This window comes from Athene cunicularia, assembly GCF_003259725.1.
Source record: "Athene cunicularia isolate RWA chromosome 6 unlocalized genomic scaffold, athCun1 chr6_part2, whole genome shotgun sequence".
NCBI lineage: Eukaryota > Metazoa > Chordata > Aves > Strigiformes > Strigidae > Athene > Athene cunicularia.
Genome location: NW_020799106.1, coordinates 3,226,961 through 3,251,563, shown reverse-complemented (window position 1 = coordinate 3,251,563; position 24,603 = coordinate 3,226,961). Strand labels below are relative to the sequence as shown.

Below are 24,603 nucleotides of genomic sequence, written 5' to 3'. Positions count from 1 at the left end.
CCCCGTCAAAAAAAAAAAAAAAAAAAAAAAAGCGCTTTACCAAGTCATTACCACGATTAGTACCAAGAAATTTTAAGTTAATTCTGACAAGACACCCAACTCATCATTTTAATTGATTGACTTTAGTCTCCTCTTCTTACAAAACCAATTACCTTTCTCCTTCGACTAAACACTTCATCACAGTAAAAAAGATAGGGAATTTCTGAGAAAAACAAAATAAATCTAGTGACTTATCTTTATTACACTACCAATATAATTTTTTTTTTCTTTTTCCTCTCCTTTCTGTTTTAACACTAGTCTCATCACTATGATATAGATTTTGAAGTGTATATAGTGCTTGATCTGCTAGGGTGGCTCTACCTTTTGCAAACCCAAATTTTACAACTTTATACCAGTTTGCACATGAATAAAAAAAACATGTAGATCAATAAAATGAAAGAAATGTAAAAGAATCCATCCCAGTAAGCATATATATGAGAAGGTACATTTATTCCTGCAATATAAAATGGGAATTCAAATTCAAAAGCTGTCAATCCAAAAGTAATAACATTAAGAAAAAAAGCAAACATACCATACTTTATTTGCTGTTACAATTAGAAATGGGTCATATAAATGCCTATTATAAGATTAAATTCGGTAGTGCTTTGCACACTGGTTCCTAGCAACCACATCATCTTGGCCAAACATGTAAAATTCTCAATTTCAAGCAGTAGTAAGTGGGTTTTTATTACACTTAATGCATATGTTACTCCGAACCACATTAAAAAAGTCAAATAAGTAAACGTGAAAATTATACACCTGCTATTAACAAAAGTCACAGAAAAAAATACTCTCACGATAAAAAGACTCAGAGAAGCTGGTGGAAATATTTCCTGGTTATCCCACTGGCTTATAAACCAATAGTAATTTAGGTGCTGATAGAATCAGAGCTCTCATATTTGTCTGGATGGTTATTTGTGCCCCGGCAAACTGTATCTTTTAGAGATACTGCCAACATTGTTTTTAAATCTGCAGATGATTGTGGTGTTTAATCTTCCCTCTCATTCCACGTTTCTCTAGACATCTCAGGATTTCAGCTATTTGGAGGTCAAAGCAAATTTTGCTGGATTTGATAAGTACAGATTCTGCATTGCATTCAGTATGTCCCTGCATCAGTGGCTTGAGGAAAGAGGCCAGATGAATATTCAGGTCACAGTGCTGAATGCTGCAAACTAAAATTGCTGGAAGCTTTCCTGGAAGTGCATTAGAATTTGTGACTCTGCTGTTGAAATGACATGTGTTGCTCTCATGAGTCTGTCACTGAACAAGGACAGGCACAGAATACATAAATGGTTTAAATAATGATTAAGAACTAGTCGGGAATAAAAATGTCTGTCTTGCAATACATTGTACAGGCTCCGAAACTGTTTTCAACTGGAATAGAAAAGGTAACGTTCAGTTCTCTATAAAACAAAGGTATTTGTGTGTGCACACGCATAGGCTAGAGATGGAGAAGGTATGCTGAATGAAAAAAAAAGTCAATCAGATTAATCAAAACCCACCTTTGCTGGATGTCCAACACCTGTTTCCCATGGTCTGGCTTTTTAAAAAGGTTAATTAAACACTGCGATTCACCTGTGTAAAGTATTTCCACCTTGATTTTTAAATGAAAATTACCTTGTGTTTAAATTTGTTGGAATTCTTGTTTTCTTTCTTGTTGAGATCGATGAAGTAATGAGTGATGCGGTCCTTGGATTTGGAATCCATCTCCCAAGAAATCTTGAAGGAATCACATGTGATGTTACTTATTTTGATGTTATGTGGGACTGGAAGTTCCTCCATCTCTGCAATCCCACTATCTTGTGATTTATTCCCTGCATAAAAAATAAGCACGATTCGTTCAGTCAAAGACCTATTAGATATCTGTTTTCTGTGCTCCAATACAACCACATCCCCAAAAAGCCTTTCACAAAGTCTCATAGGTGGTGCTCAGAAGCAACTATGAGAGACAAATATGCAAGTCTCAATGCCAGTGATGGGAAATATTGGAAAGGGGTGAAATTCCTCATGTGAATAAGCACTAATGACACGTAAGGAGGCTGCACAGGCTGGCTAGTATCACCGCTGTTTGTGAATAAGAAGCATCAGATCATCATCAGAGCATCATCTGGTGCTACAGTGTTCAGTTAAGATGCCAGAAAGGTCCGAAGTTAACATAATGGCCCTGTTCGCACCTATTGGTGACATAAATACAAATAGAAATCACATTAATCCTAAATTTATAATAAATTAATCCAATTTTTTAAACACAAAGTAAAACCAAGCTCTTGAAGGTTTCTGCATGGGGTATGTATATACACACATATGTACACACAGATACAAAACACTGCCTCCTTCACAATGAAACAATTAACAGTGATCACTTTGTTGAGACACAGTAAAAGGGCACAACACCAATTTGGTTTTCTGGTCTCTACTCTCTCTGTTCTGTTTGCCCAGTTGAGACCCTGCAGTTTTCTTGGGAAGTTTTTTTCTAATTTCTCTAAGTGCATATGGTAGATGAACAATTGACCATTGACCCCAAAAAGCATCACAGGTTCTAGAGTGAGGTCTTCCCTTAGTTCCCAAGGCAACCTTGTAGTATTCCATGAACACTGAAATTCAGAAACTTTAGAAGATCTTGCACTACATAAGACACAAGTAAAAAGTGAAAAAGCAATTAAAAAAAAGGCAGAAAGAAGAGAAAAATGAGTGGGTAGAAAGGAAAGAATAGAGGAGATGATGATGCAAGAGAAGGAGTAAAGAAACAGAGCATAAAGAAATAAAAATCAGAGGTTGGAAAGGAAAAAATGAGAAAAACAAGGCTACTATCTGTGTAAGAAAGAGGGGGAAGTGCCCAAATTCTGTCCAGATGAGGAAAATAGGAAGCCCATATAGAGATGTGAGGCAACACATTGTCAGAATTATTTTTAGTCGCATCTAATCATAGAACAAGTCTTCATACTTCATCATAACTGAGATAAAACTGGGCAGAGAAAGTGAGTCTAGTCAGTAACAGTAACAAAAATTTGACTTGGAAAACATTAGGGGCATTTCAACCTCTAAGAAGACGTTGTCAAAGAATTGTATCAGCACCAGCAGCATCTCAATGCAAGAATATTAAGGTTAGCCTCATTGTTCTAAATTATTTTCATAGACATGTGAAATTCAGTAACACAGTCTGTGAAATCCATAGATTTCCAGCTAGGACTGTGAATAAAGTAATTTTACTGAGGATTTCGATAACCAATAATAACACTTTTCTCTTTTTGCTCCATTTCATGCATTCACGTCCAACAGGTTGTCTATTCTTTAAACATCCTATTGCTTTTATTTTTTTTTTTTTCCAATTAAATATCGAAGTCAGATGGCGCATGGTCTTGCTCAAAATCCCACCCTATTTGTGCCATCCACAATGACGTTTTCAACAGCCGCGCACTGGCTGCAGAAATACCAGTCATTACTGAAAGCTTTCTGTTCATATGAAATACACGGTTAAGTGCTTTTCCCAACACGAGATTTCAGAAAGTCAGCGGGGAGAAAATGGCATTGCTCTCTTTTGTCAGCGTTCTGTGTTTGACAAACGACTGACAGCTCTGCCAGGTGCACTGAAAAGGCCGCGTATGATCGCTCTCCCAGGAGCGAGGCTCTGTGTTTGAGCAGAAGATGGAGCGATGCTGCTGAGGTTCTCAGACCTGCTGGAGAGCTGGATGGACTCGGATCCCAGCACGCCAAATAACTGAATAAATACCTGAACAGACATGCAGTCAGGAAGCAGGCTGCTACGGAAGACTGCTCAGATAAAACTGCTCGATAAAACGGACAGCTTCAGGTGTGTGGTAAGAGAAATACAGGTGTCATGGAGATCAAAACCTGACAGATTTTACTGATTAGGAAGGTAACACCTTTGCCTTTTTTCCACTTCTGCTTTGGTGAATATTTTGAATTGTTTTTCATACTGGAAAGCATGTCCACGTCAAGCCACTTCTATATGCCGGGGTCAATTTAAAGAGTAAATCAAGAGGAAATGGGATGTCTACTGAAAGCAGAAATACCAGCTGAACTTACTCAAAACCAGCACATAGTCGCCCTAAAGCACACCAAAACTCCACCCAAAAGAAAGATACTACTGTTATGGATGTGAAAACGGGTGGAGAAGGCCTTAGAACTGGCTGCTTGTTCGTCGCTTTGCCACTTCACTGAGGCTAAACTGACCTTTCTTTGATGAAGTATCACCACACAGACAAAAAATGAAAATCAAAGTCTCACAGGAAATGTTGCTCTCCCCAACTTCCTATCAAATTAAAGCAGATCAGCTTCCCATCAAAACGGTCACTTCATCGCGCACATTCATGTTGCTTCAACGCTGGAAGCCACTGTGGGACTGGATAGAACCGCTGCTTTCAGGTCTCTTTTGAGCAGAAATTTATCCAAGAGCTTGTAGTCAAACCAACCTGGTCTCCTCTGCCAAAGAAATTAGGTGTGCCATCCCTGTGTGCTGCTCAAACACCTCTGTTTTAACAAAAACCAGGTCACATCTAGGACACACAGAAGGGCCCAGGGATTCCTGACCCGTATAATAAGAAGCCAAAGACCACTCGTGTGTGCGTAGGTCACACTGGAAGCGTAAGACTTTAAATTTCTTCAAAGCCAAGGAATAAATACAATAGAGCAGCTTTACTGAGATCAGCTGGAGAACTGCAAGATTAATGTTTTATGCTCTTATTCACAGGCTTATCTCTCTCTGCCATATCGGGAGTTAAATTTCAAGTTAAATTGTCTAATCAATTTTAAAGCAGTTATGATACTCACTGCTGCAGCTGAGCCAAAATGCTGGCAAAATGGGTAACAAAACAATTTTATTTATATACACAGACACACTTAATTTAGTACCCTCATTATATCTCCTACTTACATAAATTATCTCTGAATGGGAAAAAAAAAAAAAAAAAAGGCAAAAAATTCCCATTGAACATTCATGGCTTTCATCTGTCACTACTGGAGACAAATGTTAAGACTTGGAAATTGATAAGTTCACACTGAAAAGCTCTGGAAAAGGATGATTTGGGTTTTTTTTTTTAATTTGCCTCATGCCTCAAAACAAGCTGAACCATCAGATCTGCAGCAGTGGAGGGATGGTGGAAAAGAACCTTAAGACAGCCTTTGACTGGTAGTTACTAAACATTCACAGTCACTGAATTTTTGTAATTTTACAATACTTGATTTTTTTTTTTTTCCTTAGTTCTAAAAATGCAGAATTTCGTAGCAGGGCAAGGGAGTACGTGCCTACTGATTTTTCATTTCACCAACCAACTATTTATGTTATCCACAAAAGGAAGGATGAAGGGGCTAATCTGTAACCCACCCTCTAAACATACTTTCAACTCACAGAAGTGAGTGTTATAAAACTAGACCAATAAAATAATACATTTCTAGGGTCCTGTGACCTTGCTTATAGAAGATTTGACTCTGGTATTATCTTGGCAAATACATTCCTGCGATTAAGCATTAACAATGGAAAAAAATATTAACTGAAGCAGTATGATATACATGTAATGAAGAGAGAGAATCCCCATACATACGTCTGTATTTCCCATAGTTTGAATGCAATCCATCATTCGGCAACATAAAAAAGGTGGGCTCATGCTCAAAGGTTGTCTACCAGTCGCACTGCAGTAGTATTCGCTCCGAAGTATTCCCAACTCATGCAGTTTGTATTCAGCAATCAAACCACACACCCCTTCCTCTAACTCCATCCCTAAAACACTAATATGCCACATTTCACGGCATTAACGATGTAGCTTGCTGCACTATCCAAGCATAAAAAGTTATCCAGCAGTCAAGAAACAAATTCACAGAAAACAGAACCCGCAAATGACTGAACACAATGACATCAGAGCTATCCATCAACAGGGGAAAAAACCTACAACTATTACAGCCGTAATGAGTGTGATTGCTTGTGCTCAGTGTGAATTTGTGAAATATTCATTCAACTGCAATGATGTCCATTAAATCTGGAGAAATTAATAGAAGGCAAGGCTGGGTGAAATCCTTTTGAAAGTATCCCTTCAGTAATCATGGATGACGAGATGTAGCTGTAAAATATCATTATTATTTATCTGCAATTTAGACTTGGATACTAGGGGGAATGACCGTCAGAGTAATGTAAATCAGACTGCTATTTCCCCTTCAGGGGATCCAACCAATTCACGTATTTGTTTGATATCTGGACAAAAAAAAAAAAAAAAAAAAAGTGTGTGTGTGTCTGTTTGAACCATCACTCAACCAGTTCAGAGCTGTCCTGCGTAGTGGTGGAAAGTTACACATCCCCGAAGTGACACAACTGCAGTTTATCTCAGAACCCAACCACGCCAGGAGAACAACTGACGGGAATAAAATGGCTTTTCCTTGCATTACTTTAAAATCTCTTGTCAGCTGTGTTTCCTGCTAAGTCTTTGTCCTTCTGTCCCTCAAGATGCAAATTACATCAGCTTAATGAAGTGCAACTTACATTTTCATTTAAACCCATTGAGAACCCCCCTCAACACGTATAAACAGATTTGCCTCTTTTGGCATCACACTGGAAAATCTCCAGGTCTACAGACAAAGACGAATCATCCGGTTCTAAGTTTCTTTGTACTCGGGGATAAATCTTCAGTGTCTTTAGAGTCATGTTGTGGGAAACAGGGACTTCGGATGCTGCTGGAGCAGACATTCAGAAAAAACTATTATGCTTCTCCTAAGCTGCCAGCACCATTGCTATGGATCCTTGAAAACATGTTCCCAATGGCTTCATGAAAACATTAAGAAATTCTGGGCTGTCAATTAGTATTTTGTAAATCTCATGCTTGTCCTTGCATCTGAAATGGTTGCTATCAACAAGGTTCTTTATCTGAGGATGAAACTCTTTGCATTCATTATGGCCTACATTTAAAACAAAACGCAACACAAAACAAACAGCAGAACGCTTGTTAGTGACGGCTGTTTCCAGTTACAACCCCGTCTTTTCCAGCTGTAAGTTACACTGAAATATCCAAAGAGCTCACTAGTCCAGCTACCACATTCTCAGTTGAGGCGGTGACAGCTAAGTACTTGAGGACGGCGGTTTCTTAAGCTTCGATTTCACAATTATTTGCAAAAAACATCTGTTCAAACCCTCTGTTTAATTTTCCAGAAGACATGCATATATTTAGAGATTTCAAATAAACACAGTGTTAAAAATCATGGAATCCAATAACGCACAAAGAATTTAACCAAAAATACGGAATGTCACTACTTCTTAAAGTCAAGGCACTCATTTTAAGGCTCAATTAAAAAACAAACAGCAAAGTAAATAACAGGTCCTACTCAAATTCTATCTGAAGACTGGGTGTTCTCTGAATTTAGCTCTAGCAGCAAAAAAGAAGAAAACAGTTCAAGACACTTTCAAAAAATGAGATCTTTTGACATGTATCTGATGAAAAATGGCTTTGTGATGGGAAAAAAAAAATGATGACGGAAAACGAGGTGACACAAAACACATATTTTAGGGGGACTGTACAGACAATACAGAAAACTAAGGCTGTGTAACACGCCAAGCTCCTGAAGAACCTCCACCTTTAACGCTGACCCGTGGCCCAGGATTGAAAGTTTGCTACAAAAAAAGCAAGCCTAGATTCAGTGGGAATTGTTCCATTCATCCAAAATGTGGCTGTCTGCACTACAGCAACTCAAAACAGCCTTGCAAACAGGTTGCTGCAATTTTTTTTTTTATGGCAGGTAAGACACCCAGAAGCTACTGAACTAACCAGGAACGCCAAAAGCACAAGGATGCCCTGGCGATACCCCACAACCAGCAACTGGGAGGAAAGCCAGCGGAACAGTCGTCAGGCCACTTCTGTGTCACTGCAATATTCTCCTGCACTGACGCAATTTCACTCAGCTGGTTCACATAGTCTGGGGTTTATCTGGGCTGCTGTCACACAGAACACAGTGCACTAGGTCTACACTGAACTGTCCTTAGAAAGACACACAAGATGCGAACCCCGCAGTTACTCCCGTGAAGTGTCAGCTCCATGAAAGCCTAGGAATTTGAGAAGGGAAACATGACTAAGTGAGCCAGAAAATAATCCAGGTGGGACTGTACCCACACAGCACAAAACTAGAAGCGAATGCTGGATCCTTAATACATTCTGGGAAGAGATCTGAAAATGAAAAAATATGTAGATGAGGATGAGAGGCACAGAGGAATAAACTAGAGGGTAAAGCTAGTTTTGAGATGAGACCCCAAAAGATCAGGTTTACATTATACACAGATACTAATAGCACATGTAATAAACATACCAAAATCCCCCCCCCCAATCTTACAATACAAATCACATTTTTTTAAAATGTCACCTTTTTCAGATCTCAAAACATATCCATTGGGGAAAACAGGAAGCGTTTTTCTCCAGTTAACATTTCCAATACAATGAGAGACATTAGCTATGACCTTTTGAAGTAGAAATGTTTGATGAAGGGATTAACTTCATAAAGAGCACCTAGGTACCATGACGTAAGAAATCCTTTTACTAGACACTGGCAACTGGAAACAACCCATTTAGAAACAGTAACTCCCATAAAATGAACAGAGAGACATCGTTACGCCTTCTGAAACAGAAAAATTCATACGTTTCCTTGTGTGACAGTTCAGCTGATTGGTTATATATCAGCTCTGTAAAGGTAAAATATTAAGTTTGTAATTCTAGAAAACTGGTATCGACTGACAATATTTGAGGGCTATTATTCAGACTGAATTCTCCAACTTACTGTGGAGGTATCTGATTTCCTCAAGAATTCTTCTTTCTGTGCAACCATCCGAAGTGATAGGAAATTACATATTAGCTGCATATGTAAAATTTAACTACGTAAAAATGCAGTATCATACTTTTTCTCCTGAGCTCTGGAATGCATGGACCCTGTCCAGCTGTTAGCTATATAAAACTGTTTTACAGGACCAGTACAATATGTCCCTGCCAAGCAAATAATTAACCTGAATATCAAGGATGTCAATGTCCACTGCAACACCTTGTTCAAGACAACGAAATCACAGAGAGGAAATACAAATGCAACAACATTTACAGAATTATCAAATCAAAGCTGTTATTTGTTAGGCCACGTAAGAGGCACTTCTCCAGGACAGCTTTTCTATTTCCAAGTTCAAGTTGCTATCCATAACCACGTAAGCAGCCTTTATGCTTTATTTGTGCTTCTTTGCATGTACAAAAAATGAGTGAATAGTCTCAGACTCTTTAAATGACTCTCTTATCTCCCCCATAATCCTGATAAACTAACTCCCAATACAGATTTTTATATAAACATATTTAAGAATATTTTCTAAATAAGTACCCTTGTAAAACCAATTCCTACATTAGATAAAGAGAGAATGCCTCGCTCTATAAATCCTGTTAGAGGGATAAACCCCTCTAAATCTTCTCATTTCATCCCATGTCTGATACTGTTGTGCATTTTCTAGTAAGATAATGTGCACTCTGTCCAAATTAAAAAAAAAAAAAAAAGCTTTGAAAGTAAAGCATTGCTTATTTATTACCATAATATGTGTATCTATATTTACTGAGCGGTTTTTGAAATGTTCACGTACATTCAGATTCTCTTGGAACTCGCTTTTAATTTAAGGCTTAGTTTAGCCGTTTCACTAATCTACACTGTTGACTTCAGTAACAATACTCCACATTGCAAAACAAAGGGAACACAACTAGATTCTGTGAGCACAACTGTGCCTTTAGCACAGGCGCCTCCTTGAGCAGAGAGGGTTCCCCAAAACTGTCCCTACAGAAAGCACCGAGCAATCTCCAGATTGTCTGGTTTCTGTCTTAAAGAATTTCTCTCAGCCTCTTACAAAGGACTCAATTCTTCCTCCATCTCACATGGAGAACAAATGTGCTCTGCAGTGGTCCCATGATTCAAACCGGGAGCAGCCCGATATCTCAATCCTGCCACTGACAGCAACAACCGCGCCGGCTCTTAGTTCCCAGCGAGCAGCGCCCCGCGCGCTCCCCAGCCTCGTTTCTCACTGCCTGCTGCCAACTCCAGGGCTGAAGCCTTGTTCTGCAGGCAGCCTCTCCTTTTTCAGAGGCTCAGCCCTACCTGACAGGAGGTGTAGTACCACAGCTGAAGGAGGACGGTGCACGATGAAATAAAAGCATTCCGCGGAGTCTTGAAGTTTTGCCATTTGATCGAGTACTAACGCAACTGAGATGCTCGTTTGCCCTTGGCCAAAGCACTTGACTATCATGTATTTTGAGATCTTGTGCAGACGGGACTTTGGGGCTTAGTTTCTTCAAATGGGTGTGCTTCCCCCGAACACCCATGGGAATACACAGCGCAAGCGTGGCAAACCTGAGAGCTAGCAGTAACCGACGCTGCGTTACACTGGTATATTTGGGAATGTGATTATGTCATCAGAACTGTGGGGCTCTGGTTTCCAGCTCAAGCATTGTTTCAGTAGACACATTAGTTTCAACAGGAAATCAAGTGTATCTGTACAGAGGTTACTATAATTAGCAAGCAGCAATCAAATAGCCCCATTAGAACGTTTCTGTGGAATACAAATTTTGGTTTAGATACAAAAGAGTGGATTTGTTGGGCCGTACATACTCCTTCAAAGTCAAAGATAATACAACTCAAACATTTCATTGCTTCTTAAAAATGTCAGTAGATACAGTCACAAGGAAAAAGCAGGAGCAACACCCCCTCCTGCGATAAGACCACAGAGGTCTGTGTAATTTACACCCAGAATAAATTTTATCCAAAAAAAAATGCAGCCTCTAATTGAAAAGTGACGGCTACTGTTCAAAAGATTTTATACATATGACTTGCAACTATGTTCATGTGGAATAATGTTACGATGGACTGCTGCGGAAACCACTAATGCTGTGCTAAGAAAATCCTAACAAAGACCAGCATCGGCCTTGGGGGGTGAGTCTCCTTGGGCTCACTTTCAGTGAAGAAAGGCAGTTCCCTACATTGGATAACCTGAGCACCTACAGTTAGCGCTCACATTTAACTTTGCCCCAGAGGACTCTAATTCTTTCCAGAGACAGAGAGAGAGGTCACAGAAGTTAAGAGCCAGCTGAAGTTACCCTGCGTAATTATTTCCTAAACTACCTTCATCAGTGCTTGTGATGTAACAACAGCCTCTGATAATTTGCAAGATTCCCACCAAAGGGAACCAAGAAAAAGAACATGGGGGGAAAAAAGTAACTATTATGCTGCAGGAAATTTCTGAACTCCCATAGCAAAGAAATCTTTATCTCAGTGACTCAGAAATATCCTCTGGACTGATACTTTAAAAGGGATAAACTGTTCAAGAATAACTTATCTGACTTTCTGTGTCAAATATGTGAGTTTTTCACTTATCCCTGCAATATTTTTCCTGAAAGCACTAATAGGATCAAGCATCTCAGGACCATCTAAGCTTGAGTGTGGATGAATTTGTATCTTGCTAGCTGCAATCATAGCTAAATTATTTAATAACAGTAATTTAATTATTTTTAATTAAAAATAATGCATTCAATTGCATCGTTAAACTAATTTATCAAAATAATTGTTTCCTCTTTTGTTATTACCATAAAGAAAATTCAGATGTATCACTGTGAGTTGTCCTCTGTTGTTATCAGCCAACTGTTCCAATTCCCTGGCAGTTCTTCCTTTGATTTTTGACCCATCCTTACCTGAAGTAAAAATTTAAGTAACATTTGATAAGATCTTCAGAAGAACATAAATGATTTAGAAAAGTCTCACTGAAATCAATGGGATTTAAGCTGAGTTACTTGAGAGCTGCCAAAAATCTGACTGCAAATATCTAACAATTCATAATTATAGTTGAAAGTGAATCGTGAAGGCACACACGAGTTTCACAAACTCAAAGCATAAGACAAAACCTGGCTGAAAATCTGATCAATGACTAATATGGCAAAGCTGATCTTTTTCCTTCACTAAGATTAAATTCTCATTGGGTATCTTGATGTCTTGGAAGTATTTGTACTTTACACATTCAGAATTGAACCACATTTTCAGTATGTCAATAGCAGCCAAACCCCTAGATTTTCTGACAGAGTACTAAAATAGAAATAGATGCAAGTTCCTGTTGATACAATTGCACCTTTTTACAGTTTCCCTTACTTCTTATGGATTTTTTTTGATTTTTTTTTTTTTTTTAAATTATGAAAACTGGATGCCTCTACGCTTTGATAAAGTACTTGATGTTCCACAAGGCTGGGCCACTATTATCCAATTTTTCCTCTTTCCTTTTCACATTTTTATAACACATAAGTTGACAAGTGTTAACTCAGTAAAATGCTGAGCTAAACACGCACATGTGCACATGAAATTTAATTTTCACTGTGTTAAAAAATATATGGGGAAATTACAAAAAAGGAGGATTTTCATTATCAGATAAAAATATGCAACTGGAAGGTTGTGAATAATCGTGTAGGTACACATTTCTTCACTAAGGATCAGGAAAAATGTATGACACTAAAAAAAAACCCCTACCCCAGAAGATTAAGCTAACAAGCCATAATGCCTGTTTTTCCCCCTAAGATACACAGATCTACCGATCCTACCGTGCTCTAAGGACTGACCAAATCTTTGTGCTAGAGAGCTGAGGAGAAGTGGTGGGATCTCATTTTATGACGACCAAAACCGAGTAAATGGAATTGGCCGGACAAGCTGAGACTGCGTGCAAACACCACCACACCAAACATCAGCATCTTGCTCCTCATCCTGTCTGCTGAGTGACTTATATTTGCAAAAAGATTTATACTGTACGCTAAAGTTCTCTTAGACTGCTTATACTCAAGATGTGGTTTTATTTTTCACTGTACCTTGTCATGCTGAAGCTAAACAAGCTTCTCTGCAACCTGCTACGGAATGCGAATCACAATGTGGCAAAACCAGCCCCAGCTCCCCACCATTGGTTTCCATGCCTCTGACCGTCAGAGCTGGGCTAGGGCAGTTCTACCTTCTTGAAATCAAACGGGACATTCTAGTAGACCACAAACACTAAGCCACCACAGTAATTAAAGTCATGCTCCCATTTTGTTCAGCACAGCAAGTGTACAGTACATGGGTGGTAACTGGCTCTTCTCAGCATGTGTTGACTGCAAGATGCATTTTAGAAGCAAATTTTAATCAGTTGCTGAAAGGGAAAGAAGGTAATAAGGGACGTAAAGAGCTCTAAACCATCTTCTAGCTTCACTTAAATATAATTTAAAAATTAAAATGAACTTCACAGCCACCAGAATTTGTGTGTAATGCATACCTTGCATTATATGGAATTCCAGATTTTGAAAGCAAGCTAGCACATCAGAAACCCTGCTGTGAAAGCAGCTCGAGTCATCACGTGCTATATTCACTTAGCAGAAGCCCACACTGCCAGTTATCTGTACAGCCTTAGGTAACCCTGACCATACTTCAGACTGCGCTCAGACCCCTTTTGTGGTGTAGTTTCAAAAGGATGCCGTCTCAGCTCCGATTTGCTGGAAAACAGGGAGTGACATTTTTTTTCAGCAGATTCCCACCCTGTTGATTGTTAAAGGGGCAGATTTTGGAGCAGGAAGGGATCTGGAGTTTCTTTTTTTTTTTTTTTCTCTTCTGATGAATAAACAAGTACAGCTGCATCTGAGACTGTGGAACTGCCTACGTCTCCAAGACTAACAATGCAAGAAAACAGATTTTGTAGATGAAGGCACTGACTGTATGACCCTGGACAAGGTGCTCGGGGCCGGATTCCAATTCACGTTACACTGCTCTGGGTCGCTGGCCTAATTGCTTTTCATCTAACACAGTGTAACCGAGGGCAAAGCATTGGCCTTAATCTTCTACTGCTTTTAATATTAAGTGTATATTAGTGAGTAGCCTCATGATTTGTGCTTTCACTTGTCACTAAACAAAAGTGAGAGACAAACAAACACTTTCATTTTAGTTTATTACTATGAACCTCACGCTCATACTTGTTTACCTCATTCTTTATTTGGCTGGCAATCACTTGTGCCATTTATTGCAGCTGTGTCTCGGTCAAAGCCACAAATGCATTCTCTGCTCCAAGTTAAGTCATGTGAGTTCAGATCTAGCAAGGAAAGGCAGCCTCGTATTCACACGGGCTTTAATTCGACCTGCCAGCTTGTCTGAAAACTGCAACTGCCTTGGCGGCACAAGGATTTTCATCTGAGACCCACTTTTCTTTCAAACAAAGGGAAGCCCCGAGAGAAAGGCAAAACTCATCACTTGAAGGGCAGCAGGGAGAACTCAAGGCTGGGGAACACAATTTTACTAAGCATTTTTCTTGAGAAAGTAGGGTGCTCAGCATGAGCAGGCTTTTGCAGCTCACTGGGCACCCTGGCAGTCTGCAGCATGAACGAGCATTTCTTTACCTCAGCCCACTGGTGAGGGCTGTGTGCTTTTCACACAGATCTCTTGTAAGGAGTAGGACTTGGCTCTGTCTGACACCACTTTGTGCTTTTTAACTGTGATTTGAAATGTATTACATATTCACAATAGTTCAGGACATTCTACTCTGTAACATACTATTTTTCTTAATTTAATTTTTTGAAGGTTTCAGACTCTCGGGCCCTGACAAATAAAGGATATGGGGGGGTTGAGAGCCTTTTTTTTTGGCAGGAGCTGCAGTTGTTCTGTTTTGTTTCATTTCTAGCTGGTTTCCTAGGGCAATCAAGCATTGTCAAGGTCTTTGGATGCGGGTCTGCCACTGGTTGACCGTTACTAACTTTTGAACTCTGTCCAGAGCAGAGAGCTCACAGATAACTTAGGTTGCTTCCAGTTTCATTAAGGTAGGCAAGCATGCAGAAATCAGACACAAAAAATCTTTTGTAGTCTTATCGTTCAGGCTATCAAAACAGTCACTGGATTGTAACAAGCGATCAATCATGATCACGGTAAGACAAAATTGAATTATTAACCTATAGAGGAATTGCTGCACAACCTACTACAAACGCGCTAAGCCAACCGAGTCCCCTTGGGTATGTTACTTTAAAGGAATTCATACTTAGATTCTTTTTCATCTTTTGGACTTAGAGCACCTCAAGTAATGCTTTCCAATTTACACTCCCTACGATATGAACTAAATATAACAATTATGCTAAAATATACTGAAGAATTTAGTTTCACTGTATGGCTTCCAGCTCCAGCACTGCACACCTGCATTAGGGCTGACAGCCTCAGTGGTTTGCTGATGGTTTGTTTGCCCAAGGAAGCAACCCAGAAAGCAGCTGAGCATTACAGACTACACAATACTAGGAGAAGAATCAGTATTTAATTTTTCATATACAGGACCTGATTCTGTCTTCCCTGCACTTGTACAGTTATGAGGAAGCCCCAGGCATGTTCCTACTACACAGGTCATGCTGGGGCACCTGGCTACCTAATGTGTCACGAAACTGGAAGTGAAGCTCTTCATACTCTAGCAAGGCTTCTATACACAGATCAAACATGATTTAAGAACTCCACGCTCCCTAAACAAAGTGACAAAGTGAGGTACAGAAGCAACATATTCAGCAGGTCAAGGTTCCAAAGCGTGGTACAAAGCAGTTCACAGCAGGAGGAAACAAAGAAATAGATGTATCTGGAGTTTGAGGTGTCTCCATCTAGGGGTGAAGAGAAAGTAACCTCTACACACAGGCAGAGGTGAGACAATCCCAGGAAATGGTGTGTGAAGTCTTACTGCTCAAATCTGTCCTTTTACCAAGGATAGCTGTGTAGAGCACAGGTAACACCGGCTAAAATTCCAGTCTGTTCCACACCAGAGGGACAGAACTCTGTGATGTAATGGCTTCAGTGAGCAGATAGGCTGGGGGATTTTAAATTCCTGCAATTAGAGATACGCCTTGAAATGATGTTGAAAGTGTAAAGGCTAGAAATACATCAGAAACATTAGCACTCTGAAAGCCGCATGTTTACTACTGAGCATTTATATTAAATTACCAGCATAAACTCCATCATAAAAGTGTAAGTGCAGAATATTTACTTTATGTCATCAGATGCACCTTAGTAGCATTAAAATACAATCTGCTCCACACTCTGTTCTTAATTTTATCCCTTAGTTTATATAAACTCATGTATGTTTTCCCTTTACGTAAATTGGATTAAAAGGACCAATGACACAGCATGAATCACTCCACTGATACTTGTGTGCTAGTACTTATAGCTGGCCAAGATTGAAAGATCTTTTTAACATCCTTTTATCCTGCTGAGTTTGAAGTCCATATGTCTTCAACTATGAGTACACATAGAAGTGAACTGCAAAAAAAACCTCCAGAATCTTTTAAAAATGTTATTTCTAGCCCCAAACTAAAGATAGATGAAGCACAGACAAACTGCAACTTAAAGAGATAAATTAGATGCCTATCTGTATGAAATAAAATAGAATACACACAACAAAAGTTAGGAAAAACCAGCAGCTGTAAGATCTTAATCGTGCCACGCTGCAAACACAAATTTGTTTTTATGCAAAGTCTTTACTGAAGCCAGTGGAATAACTCATTGAATAAATTTATGGGATGCTTCTGACAGTTGCAAACTGCGGAATTCTCCTAACGAGAGTGCACTGATATACAAAGCTTAACACAGGAATGCCTCAGACTGTGCTTCTCCGAGAGGTGCCAGCTGTGTCTGACTTAACAGTATTGGAGAAATAAACTCCAGGTGCCACTCCATACTTGGAGCTAAGAAAGAGTCCAACTCTGGTAATACCTTCCGTCATTCTGCAGGAATGACAGAGGAACACCAAACTAGTTTTAAGGTTTCCCTGTCTTGGCGGCAGCTAGAACTCTCATGGCTCAGAGAAACTGCTGTTAGGTTATAAAAACAGTATAGCTAATCATTGGTTTTGAAAACATCCATGCAAACCAGCTTATTCATTCAAGCATAAATAAAACAAGAACACTCTGCGGAAACAATAAAATAAAATTGATTAATGATTCAACTACAAACACCACTGTGAAAATTGATCCAGCTTCAAGCACTACAGTGAGTTCTAACCAAACCTTCTGTGCTGAACCTCTTTTCAAGGTCAAATAAAGGATGTCCCACTGTGGAACAAAACCTAGTGTGGAAACCACAGGAAGAGATCCTGGAGCAGAGCCTTCTTTAGTTCCAACATCATAAACACCGTATTTATTCATACTTTTCTAGAGCAGTGACATATTTTATACACGTATTGTGTACAGACAACGTCAGTACTATTTTTTCAGACACATTCATAAGTTTTTGAAGAAAACAGCCTGCAAGTAAAATGCCTAAAACTTCTACCAAAAGAGAAAATAAGACAAGAGTGGATGATTCTGGGCTGAGTTCAGCCTAAATTAAATATAGCCCTCCGGGTCACATAAAGCACAAAAGGCCACGCGTGCTGGCAACATGGCAGTCATACCTACTGTACCAAGTGGACTAGGAAAAACAAACCCAGACTGCAAGGACTTTTAAAGATTACCTCCTCAGCTGGGGTTAAAGATGCTGGCACTACTTCAGCAACACAAAGGGAACTGAAAACTACCTTAATTCAGGAAAGCTGTTGCCTCCAAACCTGTTATATAGAGACCATGAATAATAAAAGGTGGAGGAAATTACAAGAAACGGGTAAAGGATCCTTCTAGATTTTGGAGGAAAAAAAAATGGAAAGTTAATGAGGCAGAGAAGAACCAGAAGGAAAACCCAAGGTCAGGAAGATAAGCTTCAGCAAGCCTTTGGAGACAACTGAGCACAACGATGCCTGACTGGAACACATTCAAAAAACGGAATGATTAAGTACTACAAAACTCCAAATAAGAAGGCAATATAGTCTCTCCTCCCTTCACCTTATGCAACAAAAGCGATATTCTGCTTGTTCTAGAACTCTGGGAGAAGGGACCTCACTGAAAAGCTGATGTAAAAGCTGAGGTGGCCTGCAGGGCAGCCTCTGATCTAGGTTATACAGCATAACTGCAGGGTAAAGAGCTAATTCAGAGAGGCGAGTTCGGAACACGGTGTACCAGAGGCAGCCGAGCCATCAGATAAGTAGGCTGAGAAGAAAATTGCTCCATCTAGTTTAAGATGGAAGATGAGACAGATGAAGAGGGTCCTAATGGCTTAACTCTTACTTGGGAAAAACAGGTTTTGGGATTTGCAGAAGATATATGGAATTTTAAGTAGGGGTTGGCTTGGCATTCTGGCTTCTCAGATGCTGGAGGGAGTAGAATTTCTCCTCCCTAGATGATTCCTTCTGCCATTGCACTTATTAGGAACTACTGATGTGCAGGGCTGAACATTGGCTGGCGGGGATGAGACTGATACATGGCAAAACAGCTGAGGACTTCAGGTGTCTGCTGGGCTACCACAGATCCTGTGACTAGTTCCAGGCTAAAAAAGCATCTTTAGGAATGATGTGTAAAGAGAGATCACACTTCTGTACTGCAGACATCGAAAGAGAAAGAGCTGCAAGCACAAGATGGCTTAGAAACATAGGCAGAAAATGATAAAATGGATTCTGTTACAGAGAAAACAAAAGAATGTGTCTGGGAACTATAACCTGAAGCAAACACAAAGAAGAAGGGACATACATGGGAGACAGTACTGTTTAAAAAAACCTTAATTATAACAATAAGTAGAAATTAACTACAACCCTCACATTGCATATGTGAAATTCAACCTAGCAATATCAGCGTATAGCACTGGGAGAGAACACTGCCTCCGTATGGGAGTCCGGCATAATCACCCACCAAGCATTTCAGCTGCTTTAGAAAGGGTCTAAAAAAGTTTCAGTGAAGAATAATTGAATCAATCGGGGCACAAACAGAATACCAGGCAAGATATAAATAGCTAATGATATATAACTTGGTCACTGCCAGTCAAAATAGTTAATAATCAATTACAGAGGTTTGAGTGGCATAAAGCTGTAAAAGGAGATAAGTAGGGAGGAACATAACTCTAAAAATGAGGGAATATAAAGGAAGAATGGGGATGAGTGCATTTCTTGACACAGGGATGTTGAACAGTCAGTTTCTAGCAAGGCCTCACCGTTATCAGTGGCATCATCGCTTATGATGTGAACCAAGACAGGATAAAGTACTCGCAATGGTGAGCTGAAGTGAAAGACATAAGCCAATCGTTAGTTTTCTTCTTTTCCAAAGATCATTTACGAAGACTTCAAAATAGCTGCTCAGTTCCATTTAGTATTTTTCTTTGTCCTAACAGTAAGGAGTATTACATGTGAAAATCTTAGTCTCTGGCAAGAATGTCAATCTAAAACCATATTAAGTATTTTTCTTTGCAACAAGAGAGCTTTTGAAGCTACGTACTATATTTAAGCTCCTACCTGAAGCAGCATTATTGCCTGCCACAAAAACAAAAATTGAAGTTCAGCCAGGTTAGAGGAAATTTTATGGAACAAATACATTTCTTAGTTGGCCATTCCATCATTCAAACCCTAGAAAAGTGATAGTTTGCATTTTGAAGAGAGTGAATTTAAATCTCCCAAACCTGTGGTTTGGGAGAGGTATAAAAACAATGAACGTGCCTCTGAATTTTGTGTCCTATCAAAATATCACAGTTAAAAGCACCTCTGTATTATGCTGGAAACAAAAAATATGAATTGTTCACTCATAACTCTCATAATTAAAAATAACCCAAACAACTATGCAAGTCCAACCACTAGGAATTACTATGAAAATTGGATCTCTCACGTTGTCCTCTGTGTGGGAGTCTACCTAGAAATTCCATTTTCCCCCATCTCTGAGATGACTTACGGGATAATATTTCAGAAATTGCAGCAATATTGCTCTATCATGCCAACAAAAAAAAAGAGGGATTTTAAGAATGCAACCAGAGACTGGATGATGCCACTTCATCCCTTCTGTTTGAAAGGCAAATGTGTGCAATATGGCCGTGAAAACTCCCACTGACAAGTAACTTTCAGAGTCCTCCAATAAGTCCAGCAGAATAATAAACTTCTGAAGTAAGTAAGAAAACATGAGGCATGCTCAAATTACATGGAAAGCCAAAGATGGGAGTTGTTTACACAAGACAGAAATGACATCTTAGCTTGTGTGATGTAATGCTTTTATACAAGCTTGTTAGACTAAACAATTTTGATGGTGTCAAGTGTTTGGCAGGTGATAAAATTTGATTTATGCAGCTGAAACTGGCAAAGGCAGCAATTCCAGTTCTGATCCTGGGACCCAAATGCTACCAACAAATATATGAAGCGAATGCAGAAAAAAACAACTTTAAAAGCACTTCAGTGAGATTGTACAGTTCAAGTTATCCATAGTTAGAAAATATCAGAATGAAGCGTACTTGAATAACCTTAAATTGGCCCCTTTGTTTGTTCAGATTATGATATAGTCTTTAACTGCATGATTACATACTATTTTTTCCACATAAATTCTGACTCATTCAGCATACATAATGAATAGTGCGTCCATAATGAACTATTTTTCTTGTAACAGCTATTTGCTATTGTTCAGTGTGTAGTCCCAGGACTTATTTGCTACACATTATTCATATTCTGCTCTGAAGACAAAATTATGAATTTCATCGTGGGTTTTTTTCATGCATCTCATGGGTTTTCCAGGCTACTACAGTGCCTGGCTGCTTAACAAACATTCATTAGTTTATTTTGAAAACATCTCTGTGAGGGGAGGCAATCATGCTGCTTCCGTTTTACACATGGAAAACTGAGGCACAGAGAGGTTAAAAGATGGTCTCTAGCTTTCAGTGCTTATTTAATGTGGTTAACATCTGTTTTCTCAAAGCATTTAGCGCTGTGCTTTGTATTTTCAAAGTCCTCCTCTCACTGAAGTCAGCTGTGGCTGGTGACTCTCAGTACTCCTGGAGCCCTGATACCACGGTACCGTTCTTTGCTGACAAATGGAGAATTTGGTATCCTGGGGCCATGTGTGCTTTGGAACATGGCATGTGCTGATACACACTGCCCTTTTGCCAGCTGTCCCACCAAAGCATGGCCACTTCTTCCCTGTTCCTTGAACTTGTACTTGTCCCACATTCCTTCTTCCAATCCCGACCCGCTCTTTGAAAGTCCTGTTCTGCATTCCTGTCCTTTCAGGCCCAGTTGGTTTGCTCAGCACGTCCTAATTCCATTCCTTTACTCCTAACCCCTGTGGTCCAAACCGATCAGTTCCCCCCTCCATATTCTTGCACTTTCGGTCTCTTCTTTGCAGACAGGTCTCCAGGTTTACTCTTCACAGGTTCCCAATTCTCATTCCATCTCCATTTATCCCATTCATCTAATCTGGGTGGACACCCCCTCAACTTTTTTTTTTTCCCCAGTTTTACTCCCCTGGACACCCTACCTGAACTGGGGTTATCTCCCATGCTCCTTCATCTTCTTCTCCTGTTCCCATTCAGGGTCATTTTGTCCACTTCTGCCTCCCCATTTAACCTAATCTTCACAAACACCCCCAGCTTCCGAGTCTTTCCTGTTCCTCCACCCTTGACCAGCCACAGCCTCGGCCTCTATTCGCGCCTTCTGGGACAGGTTTTTTTGCCCCTCTCCACAGTCCGTGTCTCCCAAGTCCTCGTTGAAGGTTTGCTGCTCTGCTTTTCTTCTTTCTGCGTTTTGTTAGGTAACTTCCACTTCCCAGCTGTCTGTGCCGACTGGAAGAGCGGGGAACACCGATGACAGTGTCCCCACTGTCCCTCTGGCAGGACCCCAGCACCCGAAGTGCAGTATCTGTAGGGGGAGCGCTGCACAACCACAAAGGGGAGCTTCGGGAAATCCAGCTGCTAAAATCTAACACTGTTCTACCAAGTCTGTGGAAAGCACAGTTTTTTTAAAGCCTTATGATTTTCTGTAGTTAAGATACATTTTCATAGAATTGGCCTGCTCATGACACAAAGGACATCCATCCGTAAAAGTTTTAATCCCTAGGTAGGGTTAACATAAATTTTATAAAAAGGTCACCAGAATTTTTAGCACAGATTAAACAGTCTTTCCTGGACTAAGTCTACAGAAATATGGCTGCAATGTTCAAATATGGCAAAGGAAAATAAATGATACCCTTTTTCCTATACACAAAGTGAGTTCAGCAGAGTTCTAACTACATTAGACTATGCAATACTCTAATACTAAGCTGTGCTAGTAGACCCACCTAAAATAATACCAAAAAATAATGCAAGTTGCCATTGTAAATAACAGAGAACGCTGCAAATACGAGATGATAATTGGCTTTACAGTGTGGCAACCACTTTAAACCAAATATTACTGGGTGTTTTGATGTAAAAAAAAATTATCCAAAATGCATATATTTCTTTTATTTGATATTTATAAGTGTACATTGTAAATGGTCTTGATTCATTAAGAAAGATGACAGTGTTTACAAAAAAACCACTGAAAGAAACAGGAAAAAATCAAAAAAAAGATATGAATTGCTATGATATTATTAATTGTTCACTACAGTTCCTGGATTTCTGGCTCCTGCATATAGCTCCATAGGAGGCATAACCCAGTTTTCTGAATACAAAACATTTCAATATTGATTTCTTCGTCTTAGAAAACAAGAGAAATATTTTGTTATCTGTATAAATATTCCATTATTACTTATGCTTACACTGTAGCACTGCCTGCAATTCCCAACTAAGTGTGCTGCAGAATTTGTCATAGTTGGATATGTACTGCTAGCATTTCGCTGGTTGCTTTTACAGTTACTACAGCTTAGATGTCAAGGACATTTTCAGAATATGAAAATCTAGCGTATTTTTAATTCACTACGGGTAACATATTGATATCACAAAACTATGATTAACCTCAGTGATGCCAACATATCACCTTAAGAACTACATCTTTTACATCAAAGATGCCCCAAAATAAATGGTAAGTATTTATAATATAAATGCACTAACTAAACCCATGTACACAATTAGGGATCTGAACGTGTTGCACATACATCTCAACGCTTACCTAGAAGGATTAATGCCTTAACCCTTGCTGCTTGTTTTTATGTTCGCATTAAAACAAGCTTTTTGATGCATAAGTGCCACCTGTAGGAAATACCGGGGTATGCTCAAGTGCAGCCTTGTGCCAAATTAGGCACCGAGTTACGTATCTTCCATGTCCAATATAGGTGCCTCCTTCAGAAACCCAACCACGTACTGTAGGAAGCAATGATCCTGTATGATAGGGGCTTACTTGATGAAGATTAATTTGTTAAGACCAGATCTACAGGCAGGTTGTTGTTTTCCAGTGAAGCCTATTCAAAAGGGAATTTTAAAATACTTCATTTTTCCATTTGTTTGACTGTATGACACTATTCCATAGAAATCGAGCAATCCTTAACTATAGCATGATGAACCAAACCAAATCTGCAGTGATTAACATGAAATACTTGACTGCAATTACTTGGGGTAGACAAATATGAAGCATTGCAAAATTTATCTATTTTATCTCTAGTATTAATTAAAAAAAATACACATGAAAGTGAAAAAGAATGGTCTAGCCTCCACTACTATAAACATAGTTCAGTTTCTCTAGACAGTGAGTTAGGCATGAGTGGATGTAAATGCATATTAAATCTTAATCCAAACATCAAAAAAATTCAAAGAGTTTCCCACGCAACATAAAAAAATAATGCTATAAAAATAACTGCTGAAAAGACTTTTCAATGCCTCATCAATTTCTTGAATATTTCAAGAAAAATAAGAGCTTATAAAAACCCAGCATTTAAAATATTAAGTCTGCCTAGGTCAAAAAAGTATTTCATCACAACTAATTTTCAAAAAAAAAAAACCACTGACAAAGCTGGACTGACTCTATAACCACCGCCTATAACAGTTATGCTCCAAAAATATACTCACAAGAAGGAAATAGTTTAATTAATTCAACTGTACCATTCACTGACATAGTATCTCCATTCCTCGGTATATTTACCAGGTAACATATATTCCACACCCTTGCATCAAAAAATAGTAAGGTTTTTTGATATATTTTTGGATCTATTTTTGATAATACAGGGTCAGATGAGAAGATGAGAATAATCTGTTTTATGAACAGAAATTATATGCCACTCTACCAGAATATATGTTTTTATTGTTTGACTATCCCTTTCCCTGTCCAGTTCTGTCACTCATAGTTGTGCATAAACGATATTTCGCTCTTCTACCACAGTCAGCTTTCGGTGTTTTTCAGGCACGTAGATTTGTTCTGGCTGTCCCTCACCACCGTTTTACAGTTCTCTGGCTGCTTCGCCTCAGATCATCTCCAGCATCCATCCGCACCCGCAACTCCCAACCTGAACTTCCATCTGTCCGACGGTCCGGCAGTGCCTGCCGGGGATGGACGCTGGGCTGGCTCCGGGGAGAGCTGGAGGGACGGGCAGGCGGCCCTGGTGGGGTTCTTGTTACCCGCCGTCTCCAAACTCCTTTGTGTTGTAGGGCAGTTCTCGCGCTTAAAAATACCCGGACGAATCTGCAGGCTGGCGTGGGCTAACGGCGAAACTTGTTGCCGGTCGCTTGCGCGAGCGATAAGGCGGCGAGTGGGGCGGCCCTGGCGCTCGCCAGGTGCGGCGCGGGAGGCGGCGGGGCCGCGGTTCAGCACCG

At 39.6% G+C, this 24,603-nt stretch overlaps 1 protein-coding gene across 1 annotated transcript in view; it reads right to left on the bottom strand.

Moving 5' to 3' along the window:
* PHYHIPL (phytanoyl-CoA 2-hydroxylase interacting protein like) overlaps positions 1-24,603 on the bottom strand; it is a 55,287-nt gene that overhangs the window by 9,662 nt on the left and 21,022 nt on the right. Inside the window, exon 2 of the mRNA XM_026852065.1 lies at positions 1,657-1,853. Coding sequence (XP_026707866.1) covers positions 1,657-1,821 — 165 coding nt within the window. The 5' untranslated portion in view covers positions 1,822-1,853. The remainder of the gene's footprint in view (positions 1-1,656; positions 1,854-24,603) is intronic.